At 34.9% G+C, this 22463-nt stretch overlaps 1 protein-coding gene across 2 annotated transcripts; it reads right to left on the bottom strand.

Annotated features, from left to right (window-relative positions):
- Positions 1 to 12218: 12218 nt before the first annotated feature.
- Positions 12219 to 20698, bottom strand: AQP4 (aquaporin 4). Of its 2 annotated transcripts, none has more exons than XM_051970306.1 (5): positions 20602 to 20698; positions 16648 to 17062; positions 15589 to 15753; positions 15237 to 15317; positions 12219 to 12582 (listed from the first exon to the last, which is right to left on the bottom strand). In XM_051970306.1, the coding sequence occupies exons 1-5, from the start codon at positions 20631 to 20633 to the stop codon at positions 12304 to 12306; spliced, it is 972 nt and encodes a 323-aa protein (XP_051826266.1). In that variant the 5' UTR covers positions 20634 to 20698; the 3' UTR covers positions 12219 to 12303. The 2 variants fall into 2 exon arrangements, with proteins under 2 accessions (XP_051826266.1, XP_051826267.1); XM_051970307.1 differs by having other exon boundaries at positions 19563 to 20667.
- Between the last annotated feature and the right edge of the window lie 1765 nt (positions 20699 to 22463).

Raw genomic sequence — 22463 nt, 5'->3', positions numbered from 1 at the left:
AAGGTCATAGCAGAGGCCACCTCTTCCACACTCATGCCAGTGAGTGTACTTAAAAAGGACATCTGAAAAAAAAAAAACTATAATTAAGAACACCAAAGAGAAACTAGTAAATAAGAAACTATTAGAAGTAGTTGTATAGAAGGTATCATTTAATAAATATGTGATAGAAAAAGAAGATGAACTGGTTATATAATGAGAGTGAGGATATTTAATTGACAATTGTCATGATCCATTGAGATGTATAAGATATCAGAAGATCTTGAGGAAGATCCCCAGTCTTTTCAGTGGATTTTCTATGATAAATTTACTGAAGAAAATGGATCAGTTTTATGGAAGTTGCTTAGCTTGACTGGATTCAAATCTATATTTTTAAAAGGAAGATCCACATTGATGGGGTCACTTATCTATCTGAATATTTGAATGTTGTAGATATTAAACCAGATCTACTCATCAACCTATGTTCAATAATGCCATAGTCTTGCCACTCATTTCTTAGTCTTCATGGTAAATGTGATCTATTAAAATTTTCAGTCTTGCTAGAGCTAAAGTTTCCTTGAGAGGAAATAAGTATGGTTTTTATCTTGCTACCTGAACACATCTCTACTCATTGGTTATTGCAAGTAGTAGTTGCAAATTGTGAAGTGATGTCAGTGAAAGGAGATATAGAAGGGTCAAGAAGCCCTTTCTTATCTTCTCTGCTCAATAAAGTTCTCACAACTATGGGCTGGGTAGATGGAAGGATTTTAAACAGCTTAAGAATTAAGTCAAATCAACCCCATTTGATCTGGTCATTTTTCTGTGGAATATATATATATAAACACACACACACACATATATGTATATGTATATATATATGAAGGTAATATATATATATATTACTGCCAGAATTATGGGTGATCTTCATCTGTTGCAAAGAGTAGAGGACTTTGAGAAAGGAACAACTTATGGAAATTTACACAGTTTGCTCCCTTTTTTTTCTTCATCTTATTTTTATTCCTGGTTGTTGGGCTTGTTAAAATACATGTAGGTGGCTTGTAAAGGGGACATTTAGGTTCAATTAAAAATGATCTTTTTTTTTTGGTCTTGATTTCTTCTACTGATAATCTTGGACTGATTTAAAACATGGTCACAATCATCTCTTCAGGGTTTTGTCAGTTCTTAGGAGAAGATCATTATTTATCTTTCTAAAACCAGCTTTTAGTCAAGTGCTGGATGTTCATTTATTTACCCTAAACCAGCTTTACCTCTCTTATTCCATACTACAATCACTCCCCAAATGATCACATATTCAAAGCTATTGTGCTAAATTAGTTTTATATATTATGAAGAACAAAACAGAACATAAAAAGGAAGGCAAAGCAGCACACTCAGTTGACTTGGGTAATGGGTGACAGTGCTCAGCAGTTTAGTAGAAAGTAGAGGAGGTGGTCATTTTCTGACTACAAGGGGTAGGAAGTACCTTCTTGTATAGGTACTAAAGAAGAGGCCATTTATTAATGCCTTCTTCCTCTGCTGGGATTTTCCAAAAAAGGGAAGCATCACTAAGGGGCATTCTCATTTAAATCAGATCCATTCCCAACTTGAGGGATACCTCCTGCAACTCACGAATTCTGCAAATCATGGCTTTCATAGTTTTGCTGTATGCAAATACTAGAGAGAAAATAAGTTGAGGATCCTAGTGCCAACATATTTCTCTTTCCTTACAGATGGAAAATGTGCTGGCGCTCCTTAAATTCAGCACCCCTATATCTCTTTATCCTCCTTCATTCCAGAACAACCCAGGAACTAGTTTCAATCATCCATGCATACATAGCCTCTCATAAGTACTTTGTAAAATTTCTGTGGCATGTGATGTAGCACTACTGCTTGTTAAAAAATATATAGGAATCACATGATCAGACATTTAGATCTTCAGGGTAATTGAATTTTCCTCATTTAACAGATGAAGAAAGTGAGTTCTAGAAAAGTTAAGAAATTTTCCTGGGATATTAAATATCTGAGGCAGGATTTGAAGCTAAGATGAACATTAACTTTAAAAGATATAAAGGCTTGTTAAAATATTCTGCTTGCTGAAATATTTATTGCATCAAATGTCAACCAACATCTAGTTGACTTGCTATATATAAAAAAGAAAACAATAAAAACACATCTTATTGCCTAAACAGCTTGATATAATGGAAAGATCCCAGCCAGAGTTCAAAAACTTTGGTTCAATTGGCTTTTACATTTACTAGATGGCTGACCTGGGGCTTAGTTTCCATTTCTGTAATCTTTAAAATGAAGGTAATAGATACTTGAACTACCCACCTGACAGAACTGTTGTGAAGAAAGCATTTTGTAAACTTTCAAGTGCTTTATAAATGGTGCATCATTTTTATACCACGTGGGTGACAATGGGTGCCATTATTGTTGACAACTTGTCATTATTACATACATAGGGAGTTGGAGTATATTTAAATATAAATATGACAAATCCAGTGAGTTCTAGTTCTTTTTTGTGGATTTCACTTTGGTGGAGAAGAGATGGAGGCATATTTTATTTTTGGTATGAAATAAAAAGTGCTAGATACTTAGTGGTAGGGGTCTATTCAACAGTAAAGAATTGGTTTGAAGAAAAATTAATTAATTCATAGTATTGAACTAAATCATTGGTCAATTTTAACATTGATACCCCTTCTTCCTGGATTTTGATTAACATATATTTCAAAAGTCATTTCATATTGTTGAAATTTTCAGTTAAGCTAATTGAATAGTGAGCCTTAAGAACATTTAATTGTTCAATAAAATGAATAATAATAGTATTTATATAGTGTTTTAGGATTTGGAAAATGCTTTACCAATATTTTCTCATTTTATCCTAATGAAAACCCTAGGAGATAGTTGCTGTTATTATTCCCATTTTACATATAAGTAAATTGAGACAGAGATCACACAGCTAATAAATGTCTGAGTCTGTATTTGAATTCAGATTTTCTTGACTCTAAGCCCAATGTTTTATCCACCCTGTTATCTAGCTTCTTCTGAATGAGAAAATACTATGTTTACTATTTTATGTTAAAGAACTGAAAAGTTGTATTACATTAAATATTCTTAATTATAATGTTAGTGGTATAAAAAAGCATATATGTAGGGTGAGAGTAAGGAGAAACATTAAAAAAATTATAGTTCAATTACAATACAAAGTTTTCATGGAAAGATAATCTTAAAATATATGGGTTTTTCATTCTTAGTCCAAACAAGTCTAAACTCTGAAATCACTCTGCTTAATGTTTTCTTGAAACTTCAGACTTTGTCTCTCATCCCATTTAATAGGACTGTGGCCACTTGATGACTACTGAGGCTGTTCAATAAAACATTGTAAATGTTTCTCTGGGGCCAAAAGCATATTATGATTTATGCCTGTTGCTAAACAAGGAGGATACAATTCTAAAAGTAAATATTACATGTCCTCACAGAACTTATATTCTGTTTGAGAAAGGAAACACCTGTAAGAAAGTGGTGAACTCTCTCTTTGCAGCTCTGGTGCACTTTACTTGATTGCCCCCAGGTTTAACTACATTCTTTTTTCCTGTTCACTTCCTTATCATGTATTTCTCCTCCCATACAGCTCTTACACTCCATGAACAACTTCCTCGTTCCTCTAGCTTAGTCATTTCATCTCCCTAACTTACCTGGATGGATGAGCAGGTATGAATGGGTATACTCCAATAAGTGACTTAGGCTACACTGAGGATAGGTCTATCAAAAACCTTTTAAAAATTGTTCCTGTCCAAAGAAAATACTTCAGTCTGGCAACCCAGTATAAATAATTCAGCCTCTGTTCATTCAAGCAATATTACCAAGAGACACTGTACAGATTTTTCAGTTGCCATTAGGATGAGATGGATCAACAGCTCTTATGACAGACCACTCTAGTTATTATGTTATGATGAGAAGGGCACTTGGTACACTGGGCATCAGAAGGCCCAGGTTTGAGTGCCAGCTTATAAATTGTGTGATTTGGACAAATCACTTGATTCCTTTTGTTTATTTATATACTTGTTTATAATCCTTATTCCTAAAATGGGAATAAAAATACTTGCTGCGTATATATCAAAGAGTTGTTGTATAGAACATTGAATCATAGATTCAGAACTGGAAGGAATCTTAGCAGGTGTTTTACAGATGAGGAAACAGACTCAAAAAGGTTGTTGCATGGTCAACATTTTAAGTAAGACAATATTATATGAAAGAATGACCTTTGTAAACTATAAAGTGGGCAGTTAGGTGATGCAGGATGGAGTTCCAGACATGAAGTCAGGAAGATTTATCTCCCCCAATTCAAATCTGGCCTCAGATATTTCCTGCTGTGAGCAAGTCACTTACTGTTTGCCTCAGTTTATTCCTCTATAAAATAAGTTTGAGAAGGAAATGGGGAACCACCGCAGTATCTTTGTGAGGAAAACCCCAAATAAGATCATAAATGGTCAGACATGACCAAAAACAACAAAAACTATAGAGCACTATATATTTTCATTATTATAAACTTCAGAATCAGAAGTCTCATCAGGTTAGTTATAGTAGTGTACTGTGAGAATTAATTGGGACAAGCAATAATTTTGATGTGATTTCATCTTGTGAAAAAAAAAAGGTTATACATTTGGCCCTTTATTGATCCTACTTATAACCTTTGGCCTTGAACAGATGAAATCATATTACTTTCTCCCACTTTAATTATTTATTGGTTGAATGGTAGATTTTGTCCCATATATGCATTTTCTTCTCCCCCCCAATTTTGTAGGTTTTAATAATTATTATTATTTCAATGAAATGCTCAAAAGTTCTATTTTAAAAGAGCATACTGAAATAGTTGTTCAAAATATCACTGTGACTGTTGTGGAAAATTGAAGCTGATGCTGAAACAGTATTATTCACATTGAAGCACAAAGGAAAACATGGTTGAAAATGAAAACAAGTCCAATAACTGACAAAAGATTGTTGCAAAACAGCCTAACTAATCCTCACTTCTAAGTGACCTGGCATTTGGAGGGATTGTTATTAAATTGTTCACAGTTTGGAGTAGGCTCCTCAAAGTTGAAAAAACTGAAAGAAGATCAGTAAAAACAAAAACAAATAGTTGCTGTTACTATGAAGGAGAAAAAAAGTTTGTTTATGTCAAGAGAATGCAAAGACAAAGAGTGGAATGCTGAAAATTGGGAAAAAAAATTATTAATGAGACAGATTTTTTAATTCAAGGTTATACCAGTCAGTCAGTCAGCAAGCATATATTAAGCTCCTATTGAGTTCCAGGCACTATGTTAAATTATATATTGGGAATATCAAGAAAAGCACAAATCAAATCTCTGCTCTCAAAGAATTCACAATCTGATGGAAGAGATAATGTGCAAACAACTATGTACAAATAAAATAAAGACAAAATTAATTGGGGATGTCTCAGAGGGAAAGCTCTAAAATTCAGATCAAGAGAGGAGGAAGGTTTCCTGAAGATGGGATATTAGCTGGGCTTAAAGGGGGCTAGGGAAGCCACGAGTCAGGGATGAGAAAGATTAAGATTCCAAGTCAGTGAAAAAAACCTGGAGACCAGTGTCACCACAAAGTAGAGTGAAGAAGGGGCCAGTTTATGAAGGAAAGCCAAACAGAGCATTTTATAGTTGATCTTGGAGGTAATAGAGAGTTTGCTGGAGGGGAAGCTTAATTTGATAGCTGAGTAGAGGATAGATTGGAAAAATAAAAGATGTCAGGAAGACTAAGCAGTACTCTACTGCAATAGTCCACATGTGAGATGATGAGAGATGGTAGTGATAAGGCATATATGAGATGCTAGAATAATATTTTTTATTCTTTGAAGACATGAGCATTCTTAACAGAATACATACATACATGCATACACACACACACATAAAATATCCTCTTAAATTTTGGGGGATTAAAAATACCACTGGGTCTGGATATATTTTTCCTTTTGAGGGAATGATGAACTCTGATACATAGGTTTATATACAGAGGAGCAGAAGTGTTCTAAAATTTTAAAAAAAGTCTAAAGAGATCTAGATACTATATAACATGAACTTGCACCAAACCACATGTCACAAAAAGTTAAGAAAAATAACCATGAGATGGCAATAAACATGCTTCAGTAGCCTGAGAAAAGATCTGATTTAAACTTTGTAGAAAACTTGTGGGCTATAATCAAGACTAGACTTGAGAAAATGAGTGTTCATCAACAGTAAACTTCATATCCAGTGTGACAAAAGTGTGGTTTCATGATAAAGAATTAAATATGTGTCAAAATCCTGTGAAATCTATGACAAATTGAGTAAAAAAAAGTGATTCTTGCAAAAGGAGGATATTTTGCATATGTCAAATTTTTAAAGATGTAAAAATTCACAAGTCATTTTTTATTAGTTTCCATTTCATAGAAAACCGAGAAACAAAGTAATTGGCTGAAGGTCAAATAGCATATCAACAACAGAAATAGAAAGGAAAACTCATAACAGAATCTATAGCTTTGAAAGCTGCCTTGGAGCAGTAAGCCGTCAACTTGGTGGAAGAGCAATAAAGCTACCAAGAATGGCAGCCTTGATGCCTAGTAGGAACTTAATCCACATAGGCATTCCTCAAAACAATTTTAAGATATGTCAATAAATTTAATTATTTTTCTTTTTGTCCCAAGTAATTTGCATAACTGAATATGTGCTTTAGTCTTGATACAAAGGTAAATAGCCAGTGGAATATCTTATATCAAAATTAATATAGACACTTTGACCTATGTAATAGAATTTTTGTTATTAGTTTTGGGTGTCCTGCTAAGTACACTCTGTGGGTACTCAATGAATACTTATTGACTGCTGTTACTTCACTCTATGGCTATTTTATTTGATGAGGAATATAATAAATGTCATCAACAACTATCCATTCCACTGGAAGCTCCTAAGATCAGCACATTCTTAATGCTTTCCTAGGAAAAACAAAACTTAACTTGTAGAGAAAAGAAACAGCAAAAACTTGATATCAAACACCACACATTTTTATTTTAAGCAAACAACAGTTTATTTGCAAAAAGTTTAATGTTATGAGATACAGTATAACTAGTGGAAATCAATCAATTTGATCATATTTTTAATATATTATTCCAAATGCAATTGTAGTTTAAAGCCCTGTGACATTAATTCTAGTATCATAGTAACAATTAACATTTCATTTAATAAATAACTGTGAATATAGCCATATGTTCAGTTTATTTTCCTTAGATTATCGTGAATTACAATTTCATTATGACTTGGGTCATAAAAATGATAAATACTTGTTTTTGCGTTTTTATACATTGCTTGCTTAATTAATCCCAAAAAGCTACTTAACACATATGATGGTGGGTTACACAAATTAGGTATATTTTTATCCTTTTGATTTGACACCCTTTACAATGAACTTTGCTTAAATTTGATGTACCTTGCCAACACTGCACAGTTTATAATATTGGATGTACTTTTTTCAAAAGTCCCAGACTTTAGCAAAGTAGAGCAGCTAGATTTTTGATCTAGCATAAAATTTCTATTATTAATTTCAAAGAAATATGAGTTTCAAACATCACTTCCATCTTCATTAACTGAGAGGTAGCATATACCATCTCTGAGAAGAAAAGTCATCCAAAAGAAATAGAGAAACACTGAATAACAGTATATCAAATACAAAGGACATTTGGCTACTCATATAACAGTTGTTACCATTATTAGGGGTGATAATGAATATTTACAACAATAAATCAATAGCTATGGAATATCAGCTGAGGTGGTGGAAGTTAAGCATTATGAAGGTGGTCTTGTCTGATGGCATTCCTAGTAGTGTGTCAGATGGGTGTGGTAGATTGTTCATTTTTGAGGGTGGTGATCTGTGATGGGAAAATGATTATATAGAGCTAAGTGGGAATGGTAAGAGAGATGGCATATGTATTGTCCATCAAGGTTCTATTGTAAGATATCCTATCTTACAATGATCTTTTTCCTGTTCTATAAACAATGTCTGGGCAATTATAAGCAATTTCTAGTCCTACCTACTTTACTTCAGTATGGTGGGAAATCTGAAGGAACTGAAGAGATGGTACTTAGCTAATTAAATAAAACAGATCTTCACAAAAATTTTTTATACCTACAACCCTTCTAATCTGTGACAAGTTCCCCTCAGCAGGGATTGGACCCATTGCACCTTTCTTTTCACTTTACAGGGAAAAGAAGACTACAAACTTAATTTTTTTCTTTACTGAAAGAGATCCTTCTTGCCTCAAACCTTGATATATTTAAAAATCAAGTTGCAGAATGACTTGCTACATTGACTAAATTTATATATACATAATATATGAAAATTTAAGTCCTAGAAAATATATTTGAGATGAAGTGAGTTAAATCTTATAAATCCTCCCCCCCCCAAAAAAAAAGTTAACTGTATCTTTCTAATAATCTTCTCATCATTAAATTAGTTAGGAAAGACATGATTACTTTCTAGTGAAATGTTTTAATATGTATATTAGAAAATACCATATACAATAATTTTCAGTAGCTTTTATGTTAATTGGGTTATGGTCTGTAGAGTTCAAATTGTGATCTGTTATATCAAGAAAAGGGAGTAAGTTAAGTTTATTTTAGCTTTTGAATATAAAACTCCATTTTCTGATTTTAAGGCAATTTAACTAATGATATTTTGCCAGTTTTCCCAGCCTGAAAAGAATGCTCTGACTGGGCCTGTTTAGAAACTCTTCCTAGTTGATGAAGTGAAATTAAACTCCAAACAAATGAAGATCAGTATGGAGCAGAGAAGGGCATTGGGTTTGGAGTCAGAAGACCTGAGTGTGAATCTAAACTTTTTCAATTTTTTTTTAAACTGGGATCTTAGGCCTCAGTTTCCTCATCTGAAAAGTAAGAGGAGCAGACAAAATGATCTCTAAGATTTTATGATCCTAACTAACTCACTTTTCTTTATCTGTATTTTATCTCAAACTTCATCTACATTTTATCCCAATATTTCAAATCTCTGTTGAAATTCAATGCATTCCTTAGAAGCACATATTAAAAGGAGACAAGTGATTTGCTCAAGGTTACAGAGCAAAGTGACAGGAGTGATGTAAAGTATAGAAATATTTATATATATTTTTTGTAATCCATTATTTAACTACTAGTCAACACTTCCTTCAAGTGTCTGACTACTTCTTTGAAATCAGACATTTCATCCTGATTTCCCACCTATCCTCTAAATACCCAAACCCAAAACATCCCTTTGCTATCTACAACTTTTGACAAAATAAAAAATCTTAATAGATAGGTTTATTTTACTATTCAGGGATGCTTGGGCCATCTCTGTGCCTACAATTCAGTACTTTTCCATTATGTACCTTTAAAGAGAAAGGTAGGAATCATTTTCATGGTCAGGCACAATTCCTTTGTGTTTTTACTAGTTTTTTTTTCCTTTCTGATCTCTCTTCTGTATATCAGGCAGTAGTGCTCTCCTGGGACAGGCACTATGCACTTCATTAATAAAAAGAGATTAAAGGAAAAAGCCTCAGTCTCCTAATACACATGGATAATTTGGTGTCATCCACAAGGCAATAGACCCCTGCTGCAGAGATGTCATTAGAAAGGTACAATTTCATTACTTTTTACTGGCAAAGCCTTGAGTGAAATACAAAATATGTTACCTCATATGCAAAAAAAAAAAAAATTACATCCCAACTCACAACTTATGTGTTCATTTGCTTCATGCCTCTAAAATACTAGAATTTAAGAAAGCCATTTTTATAGTTCTTTCATTTATATTTTCCTTAATAAGTCCCTTAAAAGCATATATTGATGAAATATTAAGCAAAACACGTCTATTAAAATAAAAGTATTTTTGTTTCCAAACTTCAAATGAAATATTTTGAAAACTAAAAACATGCACCATTTTTCTTCTTCTCTGATTTGATGAATGAAGTAGCTGTGGTTGTATCTCTTATGCACATAGAAATGTGTATACAAATGTAATATGGAAGAATATTGCTAAAAATTATTGCCATCAGGAAAATTATGATATAAAGTGACTTTTTATGGCAAATGGGGGCAGGAAATCTGTTACCTCTGGCTGGTTAACCTAGTTTATCTCTGAACTGGTTTATCTATGATAATTGATAGTTGGACCTATACTAGGAAAACACAACCACTGATGTTAAGCCCCTTTGACGGTGTAATATTCAGGCATTTGGCAAAGCTGTGGAACACAGCCCTCAGGTGACTTTCACACTTGGCTCTACAGAAACCAGTGCCAAGTAAGTAACTTGGAGCTGGAGAAATGAATTATTGGCCAAGTAGAGCTCTACCCTTGGTGCTTATCCCAAGGATAGTGCCTGGAACTTAGGCAGGTCCCATCACCAAATGCCAATGGCACTACCCAGCCGGCTGCACTGGCATTACCTTTCTCAGGCAGCCTCCCGGCTTTCCTAGCACCGAAGAGAATCAGGTTTAATAATGGTCCATTATCTCACTGCCACAGACACACAGCTGCCATTAACGCTAAAAAGTACTTCTCAGTTGGAGCTGTGCTTGGGAGAGGGGAGCTCTTGGTTATCAGCTATTTACAAGCTACCCCTTGCAGTGATGGGTTTTTACTTCACTTCTACTGGGTTTTGTTCAGTGAAATTGACATTTGCAGCTCTTTGTTTTAGACTAAAGCCTAGACAGTTAAAACTATATGAGCTGGGGTTTCCAGAGAACTCAATACTGACATAAGGCAAAAGCAAAATAAATAGAAACTATTTATATATACCCTTATAACAAAGAAACGAGTCTGTAACAAAAATCCATTAAATTTACTTCTGTTGGGTTATCCACTACAATTCTATAAATGAAAGGCCATCTTTGCAGGCAGAACATTCTGATGTTTTTCCTTTTTATCTGGTCCCAGTTTCTTCCTGATGCCTTTTCTTTCTCAATTTCCCTTACCCATAAGATATCACACACTTGTAATGCTGATTATTCACCAGTTGAATAAGAAATGAGGTGGACTTTCTTATCAATGAGACTGAGTAGGTCACTTTAACAAGTATAGTCTGGATCAATTAGTGTTTTTGCATTGGACATGGCTTGGGTAAGTAGCATTTATCTAACAATAAGAGTCACAATTAATGTAATGTTTATGTTATCAAAATATCTCTTATCTGATGGTTAAATATAGTTAACCAACATTAATGACAAACAAACACAGAATAACCCCAGATTTTCTAATAAATTAAAAAGATAAGTGTGGTTAATGTTGAGATGATACAAATTAACACACCATAGTTTATTTCAGTAAGTGCACTGAAAACAGATTAACCTTTTTTTCCTTTGATACAAGAATTCATATTTCCTGGATCTTACAGATTGCAGTATGGGAACATACTGATTCCCATATGAGCCTGGGATTCATGGTAGGACTGAATTTCAATAGGTGAACCTCAAGAGTTAGATGTTTGGTCAGAGTGGACATAGAAAACAACATATATATATATATATATATATATATATATATATATATATATAGTACATATGCATATATATTCTATATTTGAGAATGTTTTAATCTTGAACTTTTCAGATGAACTATTATATCAGTGGGAAGTGACATATGCCATGTAAAAGATAGATACGTGTAATATCAGTTTAATAAGAACCAATTACTATCTACTTAAAAAAAAAACCCTGTTAAAATATTATTTTTCAGGGTTGCAGTTTTTTTTTTAAGTGATTTTCTGCTGAAGTGGGCATGTGGGGGTAGAGGAACATAAGTAATTACTCCTCTGAGTTTAAATGAATGTGTGCCTTATTGTACATTACCACTGATAAATCTGCAAAGAATGTTTAATATAGTAAAACAGTCTAATTGGGGCTGACAATAGCCCATCATGTGTCAGAAGAACAATCTGATAAATATATGTCCATAGGCAGTTTCCAGGCAATTCTCAACTGACAATTTATACCTTAAACATCTGTACTTTCAGTTCACTATTGACTGCTGATAAATGGGGATAGAAATAAACATTTATGTATATTTAATTTGGGAGTATGCTTAGGAATATCTTTTAGAATTTGGGACCCACTACAGGTCTCCTTCCTATCTTGACAGGGAGAAGGAGGTATTTAACATTTAGAGACTGAGGACTCTGACATAAAGCAGATGAGAAGTTGCTTCCTCCTTCACAAACCAGAAGACCTGCATGTATCTGATTTATAACAAATCTGTTTCTTTAATGGGTGGAAGGAAATCTGAGGGGTCTTCTCTGCTTTCAGTGCCACTTGATAGTCATACTGAAGACAACACTTCACTGGATGGATCTTTTCCCTTCTTTTCGTCCCCCCTTTCAATGTCAATTGTGTGTACTAATCCAGGTTTCAGGATCAAATCATCGGTTTCTACCTGACTTCTGTTGTCATCCACCTCCATGTAGGTCCCTTTAGTTTGCTGAGAAGTCTTACCGAAGGCCTCTCTAAAACGGCGTTTAAGTTCTACATCAGGACAAAAGACATACTCGTAAAGGCCACCAGCAAGGACAGCTCCAATGATTGGTCCTACCCAGTAAATCTGCAGAAAGATGAAATAATAGGTATTGAAAGCTGCTGGAAATTATTATTCCAAAAGAAAACAAAAAGCATTTGAATGTAGAATTTGACTAGCTTAGTTGGGGTTTATATATCTGAAGAAAACTGAGCTGTATAGAAAAAGTAAGGCATCACTATAATCCATCTCAATCCATGGACCTTGAGTACATATTTGAGCAGAAAACAAGAAAGATTCCTCCTTTCTTCCATTCTTTTTTTTTTTTTTTAAATCTCTTTTTGATTCTTTTCTTCTTCTGGTATTAGTTTCTAAAGTCAGAGCATTTTTTTTTCTTGGCTGTATTGAAAACCATACATATGTTATGAATTCTTCACTTGCACTTGAAATAAATACAAAAGAATTTCCAGAGGTGTTTTTATTCTTCCTTAGAATTGCCAGTCTCTTACTGGTTTTCTCTGAGGTCACATTCACAGTACAGACTTGACAATATTTGGATTTAGCTATAAAGCACCCCACTGAAAATTTTCAGAGGGAAATGTGAGAAGAATAACTAGAAAGAGTTCCATTTTTCTCCTATGATTTTCCTAAATTTTGGTGAATTAGTTTTATTTATAAATGCCACAATATTTTCATTCTTGTTCTTAATTAGGAATAGAATATTTTCAGTGCTTAGATCCTTAAAAATATAGTAGCTAGCATTTAGATACCAATTTAAGCTTTTCAAAGTGTTTTTACAATATTAGTTTATGCTCAGAACAACACTGAGAGGCAGGTGCTATTATTATTCTTATTTTAAAGATAAATAAATTGAAGCAGATAGAAGTTAAATGAATTGCCCAGGATACCACAATTAGTAAGCATCTGAGGCTGACTGAATTCAGGTCTTCTGGGCTTCAAGTCAAATGCTCTATCCATTGTATCATTTAGCTTCCTCTTTAACAAAGGTGAACTAGTTGATTATTGGAGTGATAAATAATCTGATTTATATGGGATGGGACATAAAAATCAACTAGTCAAAGTTGATGAAATTATCTATGAGTTGAAATTAAGATTTCTAATGAATTGGAATTCTCCCATAAGAGAAAACACTTAGGGTATGCTATTAGCCAATTTTTAGCTACTTCAGTCTTTTTTTTTTTTTTTTTTGAAAAGACACAGTCAAATGGTGTGCACTAAGTTCAGGAAAATTCCTTTATACAGCTTTCTTACTGCAAAATAAAAACTAAATTTCAACTTTAAGCTGTATTTGTAGCAAACACAATCGATCAAACTGTGGGCATAGTGGCTGTAGAACTGGGTTCCTTATCTCGAACATGAAAAGAATTGTAAGAAAGTTTATTTTCTTTGTTCCCTATCAATGTGGGAAATGAGAATCCTCCCCCAAATATCTTTTCTTTTTATTTCTTTGGTTAAAAACTCATTTGATTAGTAAGACTGATTTTATATAGAATCAGCTTCAAATAAGGTAGTTGACTACCTAAATACCTGTTTTCAGCATTTATGCAAATGATACCTTGATTTTGAGAAATAGTTTTATGTTTTTCAAAGAAGTCATATGTATGTTTTTTAGCTAAAATAGATTCTTCTTTGAAATAATTTAAATATTAGTGATCTTTTTTTTTTCTTTCATGTTTTTATTTTTCCTCTGGGAAAGGTTTAAAGGGAACTTTAAACCAGTAATGGATTTGGATCATGAACACTAAAGGACTGAGAAAGATACAAAATGGAATTAATTCTTTATACATACATACATACATACACACATATACATTCATATAGATATGTGTATATGTTTTAATACTTATAATTTCTTTTGTATAACTTTGTTGCCTACCTTCCTTGATATCTTTAAGTTTCTATCATCTGATTGGACTGATTGCATCAAACCCCACAGATTTTAATCTTGCTTGGGATAAGTCTTTGCTAAATTATCCTTTGCTTTTTTCCAAACCTGTTCCAAGAATTTACCCAAATAAAACTCATTAAGTTAGAAAATGGAAACCCTGTTGTCTTGAGGCAGTACCACCATATTATTTATTTAGATACCTGACTGAATATATTCCTTAATCTCATATAGTTTATATATATATATATTACATATATATATATAAATATGTATTTATGTTTATATTTTACGTAATATTTTAAAACTGTGTTTTCATAGTAACAGTTGTTATATTATATAATCTACATGATCTGCTTGCTGTTGGGATGCTTCCAGTTCCCATATGATTAATTGAATTCATGCTTTGGTAAATAAAGAGGGTAAACATGTCTAACCTGGACAGTGTTTTCAAGTTCTTGGCTTTCCAAAAGTATGCTTTCTTTCACTGCTGAGTAAGATTTGTTTTTGTTTACTTGAGAAACCCACCCATCCTATCCCCTCACTTTTAAATTTACTTCTGATAGGTCACCTAAAAATGTGCACTAAATTCTGCCACACAACTTATCACACATACCACAAAAAGCAGGACATTTATAAGATCCTTCCTGCAGGCATAGAACAGATGTAAGATGGAATGTTTTGCAGCAGATCTGTGCTAATATTTCTCTAATCTTTATGGAAGGTGTCATAAAAAGGGGAAAAGGAAAATATACAACAATAAACAAAAGAAAAACAAGCAATTGGTCATTGTTCTCAGCTATAAGAAGATGATAACGATAATAAACACTTTTACCCAGTGGTTTTCCCAGTTTCCCATGATAACAGCAGGTCCAAAAGATCGGGCAGGGTTCATGCTGGCACCAGTATAATTGATCTATGGGAAAAATGAAATCAACTTCAGGCATTATTAAAATATTTCTAGTGTCATTCACTGCCACTTGATGCCATTAACCAACCACTTGGAGATTTCTATCAGTAAATTATATCAACATTCCTTATGACAATTGACAAAAAAATTCTCTCTTAAAATGAAGAAACAGTAAGTTAAATAGTAGCCAAGTTGGCCATTAAAGAAATCTTTAGTTTAGTTCTAAGGAGAAGAAAAATGAAATGGACCAATTATTTAAATAGAGTTGGAAACTTACAGCAAATAAATGTCCAATTGCAACAGAAAATCCAATTGCTAAAGCTATTGAACCAGTGACATCAGTTCGTTTTGAATCACAGCTGGCAAAGATAGTAAACACCAACTGAAATGTGATTATCAACTCCACTAGGAGCCCATGACCAGCTGTAAGATTTCCATGCACCTAGAAAGAGAAAAATAATACCTTCTTAATAGAAGTTTGCATCTTATATAATAATATACAAATGCAAATGGCATATTTCATCATGATTAAAGATGGTGGTTGCACTCCAGATTTTTTTTTTGAATTGTTAGGAAAAAAACAAACACATCAAAATACATTTTAATTCATTTTGGCAGTTAGAGGAAATTTTACAATGACCAAATGGAACTCATAATGAATGCTCAGTCCTACAAAGGAAGTCAGTTGTGCTGGTGTTGAACTTAAACTTCTAAAACACTTTTTGAGAGCTCTGTAATTTCATAATGCGATTAGAAATTCATTAATTAGGTTTAAATTAATTAATTTCTATTTCAATTAAAATTTAAGCAGTGTAAGGCTTTAGTGGATTTTTAATCAGCTATGGTGCTGAGCTAACAAATGATATTCCTTATCAGCTTAGAACAAAGCTGGGATGTAAACACTAATACTTTTTTTTTTTTTTTTGATAAAAGAAGGATAGTATTCTAATGGAAATGAAACTAAATTATTCCCACAAATATTTTCTCCAGCCTCCACCTAAAGAATATATGTTGTCATAAACAAAATCTGTAGTCAGTAAAGAAATTGGGGGTGATGAAGACAGAGGGGGAAATAATAGCTTTTGATTCATCTGAACTCAGCAGTGTTCTAAATCACTTAATAGCCCCCAAAGATTTCCTATTGATACTGTCAGTTTTCCAGAACACTTTCTTGCCCATGCTAATAATTATCTAGGCTCCCCAATGAATAGGATATTTGCTGGTAGTAAATTAGTCACTTTGGGGAAGCTCTTTCAGGCAGCTAAGGTTTCATTTATCAGAGTCAACATCATCAACTTCAGAATCTTGGTTTAAAAGTAAGAGTGAAATTCGTTACCGTAGTAACTCCCAAGCCTCCCACCACACTGGGAGGTGTGACAAGGTAGAGGATCCCTGCCCCGATGATAGCACCTAGGCACTGAGCAGCAATGTAGAAGACAGATTTAGCAAGGCTGATCTTCCTCGTGCAGACCATGGCCACAGTCACAGCGGGATTGATATGGCCTCCACTAATATGTCCAAAGCACTGGACCATGGTTGCAATGCTGAGTCCAAAACAGAGGGAAATAAGGACCATGTCTACTGGTAAAGGCTTCTCTGTTCCACCCCAGTTGATGGTGGAACCCAAGCTGAGGAGAACAAAAATAAGCATTGCCAAAAACTCAGCGGCCACAGCTTTCCAGAAAGGCTGAGTCCAAACTCCTTTGAATGCCACCATGATGCTCTCACGTTTACACAGAGGTCCACACTTACTGAAAAAGAGGAAAATAAGCCTGAATCAGAAGCCACTAAGCCAGCCTATATTTTACTGGAAGGTTTTAGACTATAATTGGCAGGTTCTGCAGTGATGCTGAGTGTAGTAGGGAGGAGTTAGCAAAGGTTATTTGCATACCAATAAAGAAATCCTTGCAATATTGGTGAAAATCTCTACAATTTTGAGGTTATTAAATGTTAAAATACTTTTATTTACATACATACATCACATTTTAAAAGGAAATTCTTTATACTGACCCCTGAGAGGAAGGTCCTTAAATGATATTCTTTGAAATACATATTGAAATTGATTTATCCTATTGACTTCCTATCAGATCAAGTTTTACATTCTTTCTCTCTTAAGGTCATAGACACTTAAGGACACAAAGCAGAAAGTCTTTTTCGGCTATTTTTTTCCATCATTTCCTTGAAAAGATATTATGAAAATAGGCTGAGGTCATTCTTTTTTCCTCTCTTTAGGGACCGCGGATTAAGTGGAAACCTGCTAGAAGGCAGAAATTCGAGACTCCAGTTTCTTGCTTCAGAAATACCCCAGCGGGCAAATTAAAAGAGAAAACAAATCACAAAGTGAGTGTTCTCTCAGTTTGCAGCGATGAGAACAGAATCAGCCTGGGTTTTAGACAAGCTCATTCCCTCTCCTTCTCTTTGAACCTGGAGCAGGATTACAGTAAATTGAAGGCAGAAGGAATTTGCTAATTGGTTGCCAACCATGAGTCACAATGAGTTTTAGTGAAGCTAGACCTGAAAGAAGAGTTCCGTGAAGTGTCATCCCAAACAAAGCAGGGGTTTCAGAATGGAACCCTTGGAGAGGAAAGCTCTCTGGATTGGTAGGAAAGTAGCCTTTTCCCCCAAGAGGGCCACCACCAGGAGCTCACGCAGAGTCTAGGACTCTGAATAAATAGAAATGGTTTTTCAGGATTGAGACAACTAAACCACCAGGACACAAGTAAGGAACTAAGAGTAGGGGAAAATGCCATGCTTGGTGTGCCAACCCGCACCTTCCACTCTCCCCTTCCCTTGCTGCCCCTTTCTTTGGAGCTGAAGGAGTCGGGGGGAGAGAAGGATTGCTGGTCAATGACCTTGCAGATCGCATTTTAGGGGGAATTTCACAGTGGAATTTTTATTTGCTGCACCATGGAGGGGCCATTCAAGAGATTTCTTCCCGCTTCCATGCTTTTCTGTTGCTTTAGATTTATACAACGATGCCATGGTCCACTTGGAGGTCTTTGCCAGCCTGGCCTCAGTGACCCTCTCTCATTCTCAGAGAGGAGGGAGGAGCCAATAAATTGACACCTACGATAGGCAAAAGAGAATTGCCACTGAGGGATTGAGGCCGAAGGGAGAGGGACTCTCTAAGGGCGCATGGCATTAAGGGCTCTGAGCTGCGTTATAGGGTGGAGTGGAGGTGGGGGCGGAGGGAGCAATTAGCAGCCCTGCTAATCGCCTTCTCAGCTTCCGTTTTCCTGACTAGGAACACTGACCGGAGCCTTATCCTTCCACTTTTCCCGTTTCTAATCCCCTTTGGGTAAGGGGAGACAGGACGAAACTGTCAGCTTTCCCATAGGCCCACATGTCACTGAGACTTAACATAGGACTTTGAATAGCCTTAGAAGTACATAGGGGACACAAAAATATAACTGGAAGGTGTGACTTCTAGGGGAATGCTCCCAAATGATTTAGTGTGGTTGTGGGCTTCACCCCACAATTGCCCTAAGGACATCCCTCCATCCCTCCAGGCTTTTGCATTTGTGTGTAAATCCCTTTGCAAAAGAGTGCCCAAATCTTTGAGTAGTACAGCAGAGGAAACCTCAGAATGGGAGAGAGACTTTTCCCAAGGGATGGATCTGCAAGTGTTGCTCAATGGTTCTTACCACTGAGAGCAAGGTTAAGATTGAGACAAGACAGCTCAGTTAGCACTTTTGCAGGACAGAATTACTTCTCAAGCAGAGTCAGTCCACCAATGCATTCCTTAGCAATCAGCTCATCTTCTCCCTACTCAACCTAATTCACATCCCATACCCTACTCTCTGTTCTGTACCTTTAAAGAGGAAACTGCTTTTGACATTTTAGGATTTACTTCAAAACTCAGTTTTTGAATTGAATTGGTATTTTGAGGTCAGAGGTAGGAAAGTAAAAAAAAAAAAAATCACAAAAACTAAAGCACCGGCCTCCTGTCACAAGATAAAGGAGGAGTTACTGGAAGAAAAACAGCAGGGGGTTACCCCAAGCTTTTTTTGCTTAGCTGAACTTGTCTAAGTGACATATGTAATTATATGACTCCAAGGGGGAAACAAATGACTTTTAGTAAATCTGTAAACTAGGACCTATAGAAGCAAATAACAGCTTTATGATATTAATCAAACAAACAGACAAATTAAAAAAAAAAGTTTTCAAACCTATCCCCATAGAAGCCAAAGGAAAGAGTAGAATAACCTCTTACAAACCCCCTAAAGTGGAGAAGCTCTGCCCTGGACTTACCAGTGGGCAAAGGCCCTAGTTGGTCTTTAACTTTGCACGGAGAAAGGAGAGAGTCAAAAGTTGGAAAAAGGAGAGAGAAAAGAAGGGAAAGTCAGGGAAGCAGGGTGAGCAGGAAGTTTTTTTTTTTTTTTTTTTTCCTTTTATAGCTAAGCAAAAGAAAAGGATCTCATGAGAAACACAAGGGAGAGGAGGTGCCTAAAGAAAGGGCCCACCTCCCTGGCTAAACCTCAGTGAATCTCTCCCTCCCCCAATTCCCCAGGTTTCCTTTGCTTCCTTCTTTTTCTTCCACCTGCTTGCCTCCCTAGAGATCTAGCCTAAGAAACTTTGTTGTTTCTTATGGTTTTGATCTGTGCCAGCCACAGAAATCACACACAAACAAATGAACATCTTTTGGACTATACTTTTTAGATTTTCCCTTGAAACCTACTAGGATTTGTCTCCAGGGCTGAGCCAGACAGTTTCGTTTCCTTGTGAACCCCAACATTACTAAGCAGGGCATGTCTCTATGTAACAAGTGTTCTCAACAGCTACCTTTCTAGTTCCTATTTATTGCCCCCCATTTCCCTTAAATGCTCCCACTTTTTGGAGAGATACCAACACAATTTGTTTTGCTTCTTTTGCTTTAGAACAAAGCAGGGTTTGTTGATGTGAACGGGTTTTACTGAGTTGGGCTCATTACTTTCTAACTGAGAACCAAGCTTGCTTATCTAGTTCAATCTATTTTGGGGCAACTAAACACCTGGGTGAGTAACTTTTCTGAGCAAAGATACCTCTGATAGGTTTGCTTCCATAGGGTACTTTCTCTGTGTTTCCACAGATCTCTTCTTCTAATTGTGATTTACTTAAAAGCATCTTCTGCTTCCTGTTTTCTGTATCTCTAACAAATATTCCGGCACCCAGATCTAGAAGAACTATTCACATACTAAGGAGGTACCCTTCAGAGTCTATCTGAGATAGCATGTATTTATATTAAAATGCAAGAGCCCTTAACTTGGCAGCCTTTTACATTGTGCTCCCTTAAGGAAAACAAAGTACTTACCCCCAACGCCTTGATGCTGTTCTGTCACTCATTCCTTCCTTGGATAGAGTGCACAGGAGGCAGCCCTCTAATAGCTCAGACTACAGCACTGAGTGCTCCTGGAGTCAGATTACTGCAACTTGTCTGATTGGGTTTTTGGAGTGTAGGGGTGGAAAGATTTTGAACCATGTGGCAATCACTAAGTTATATTTGAACTTGAAATAACTTTTCCTTACCTGATCACTGTAGATTTAGAGCATTTCAGGAATAGGGAATATATATATCTATATATACATAGATGTATGTATGTATAAACATAATATTTCACTTGTTCATTTTTACTTTTTAAAGGAAGTCCATATATATATATATGTATATATACCAATATTCTTTTAGTTGATCATTTTTACTTTTAAAGGGAATTTGTTTAACCTGATAATCCTTATTCTCCTCATCTACTTGTATATAGTACCTGGAATAAAGTAAAAATTGGGAAACAAATTTTGTTTATGTGACAGTTAATTTTTAACAGTTTTACATTAACAGAGTATCCAATAATTTGTGTTTTCTATTCTCAATTTTTCTCCATTGAAGAAACAGCAGTTTATCACTATGTTAGCTCCTTTTTAAAGATATACAAAATTTGGACAGTTTCCTAAGAAATAAGGATATTTCAAAGTAAGAAAAAATACCATTCATATCGTACTTTGTGATTTATATAGCCTTTTCTCCACAAAAGTTTTCTCTACAATGACCTCAGGAGAAAGGTAGTTCAAGAACTATTATCCCTATTGTTGAGATGAATAAACTGAAACTCATGTTGAATGACTTGTCCAAAATCACACAGCTAATAAGTTCAGACTATTAGCCCATGTCTTGACTCCAGCCTAGCCCAGCACTTAGGTTACTATATCATACTATATATATCTTATGTTTATTTTTTTCTGAGAGGAGTATTATATAAAAAAACAACAAATTTAAGAAGCTCGGGGATGGAATGAGGAATGAGCCTTTAAAATATTTAATGCCCAGAAACATAAAGGGCATTAGGAATTGTGTGCAAGATAACATTGACATATCACTCTTTCATCATCACATTTTAGACAAAATTATTTTAGAGTTGAATGTGTTCATATGAAAAAAGAACTAGAAAGGAAGAAATTCCAAGGAAAGGAAAAAAAATTAAAATGATTCATCCTTTTTCTCCCATTGGAGTACCTGAAAGATGAAGATGGATAAGAAATTGTTTACCAGAAGAGGACTTGGAATTTTGAGTATTATTTAAAAAAAGCATCATATTGTTTCATTCATTTATCCAACCACCATTTGAAAAGACCTACTGTTTATGTGCCAGGAAATGAATGTTATTTGATTTTTACTTTTTTTGGGTTATGAAGTTTGGGCAGCTAGGTGGCATTGTACATACAGTGAGTGCCAGGTCTACTGTTAGGAAAGCTTATTTTCCTGAGTTCAAATCTGGTCTCGGATACTTTCTACCTCTGTGACTCTGGACAAGTCATTTAGCCCTATTTGCCTGAGTTTACTCATCTGTAAAATCGAACTGAAGAAGGAAATGGCAAAACACCCCAGTCTCTTAGCCAAGAAAATACCATATGGTATCATGAAGAAGCTGACACACTGAAAAGACTGAACAACAACAGCAGTACTGTAAAGTTGGGACTTCCTTACTAATCTGCTTGAATATCTAAATGAATGAAAATGGGAGGAGGAAGAAGTTGAAATTAAAACTATATAGAATATGTGTAGAGTTTTCTGAAATTTCACATTGGCTTTTAAAGCTGATTTCTATGCACATTTGACAAAGAGTTAAAAACTGAAAAAAAAAAAGGTTCCAATTTTTTGTAGTATAGTGTTATTTGATC

This window comes from Antechinus flavipes, chromosome 1 (genome assembly GCF_016432865.1).
Source record: "Antechinus flavipes isolate AdamAnt ecotype Samford, QLD, Australia chromosome 1, AdamAnt_v2, whole genome shotgun sequence".
In the NCBI taxonomy this organism is placed as follows: domain Eukaryota; kingdom Metazoa; phylum Chordata; class Mammalia; order Dasyuromorphia; family Dasyuridae; genus Antechinus; species Antechinus flavipes.
Note: the sequence above shows the minus strand (reverse complement) of the source record. Positions and strands in the feature narration are given on the sequence as shown.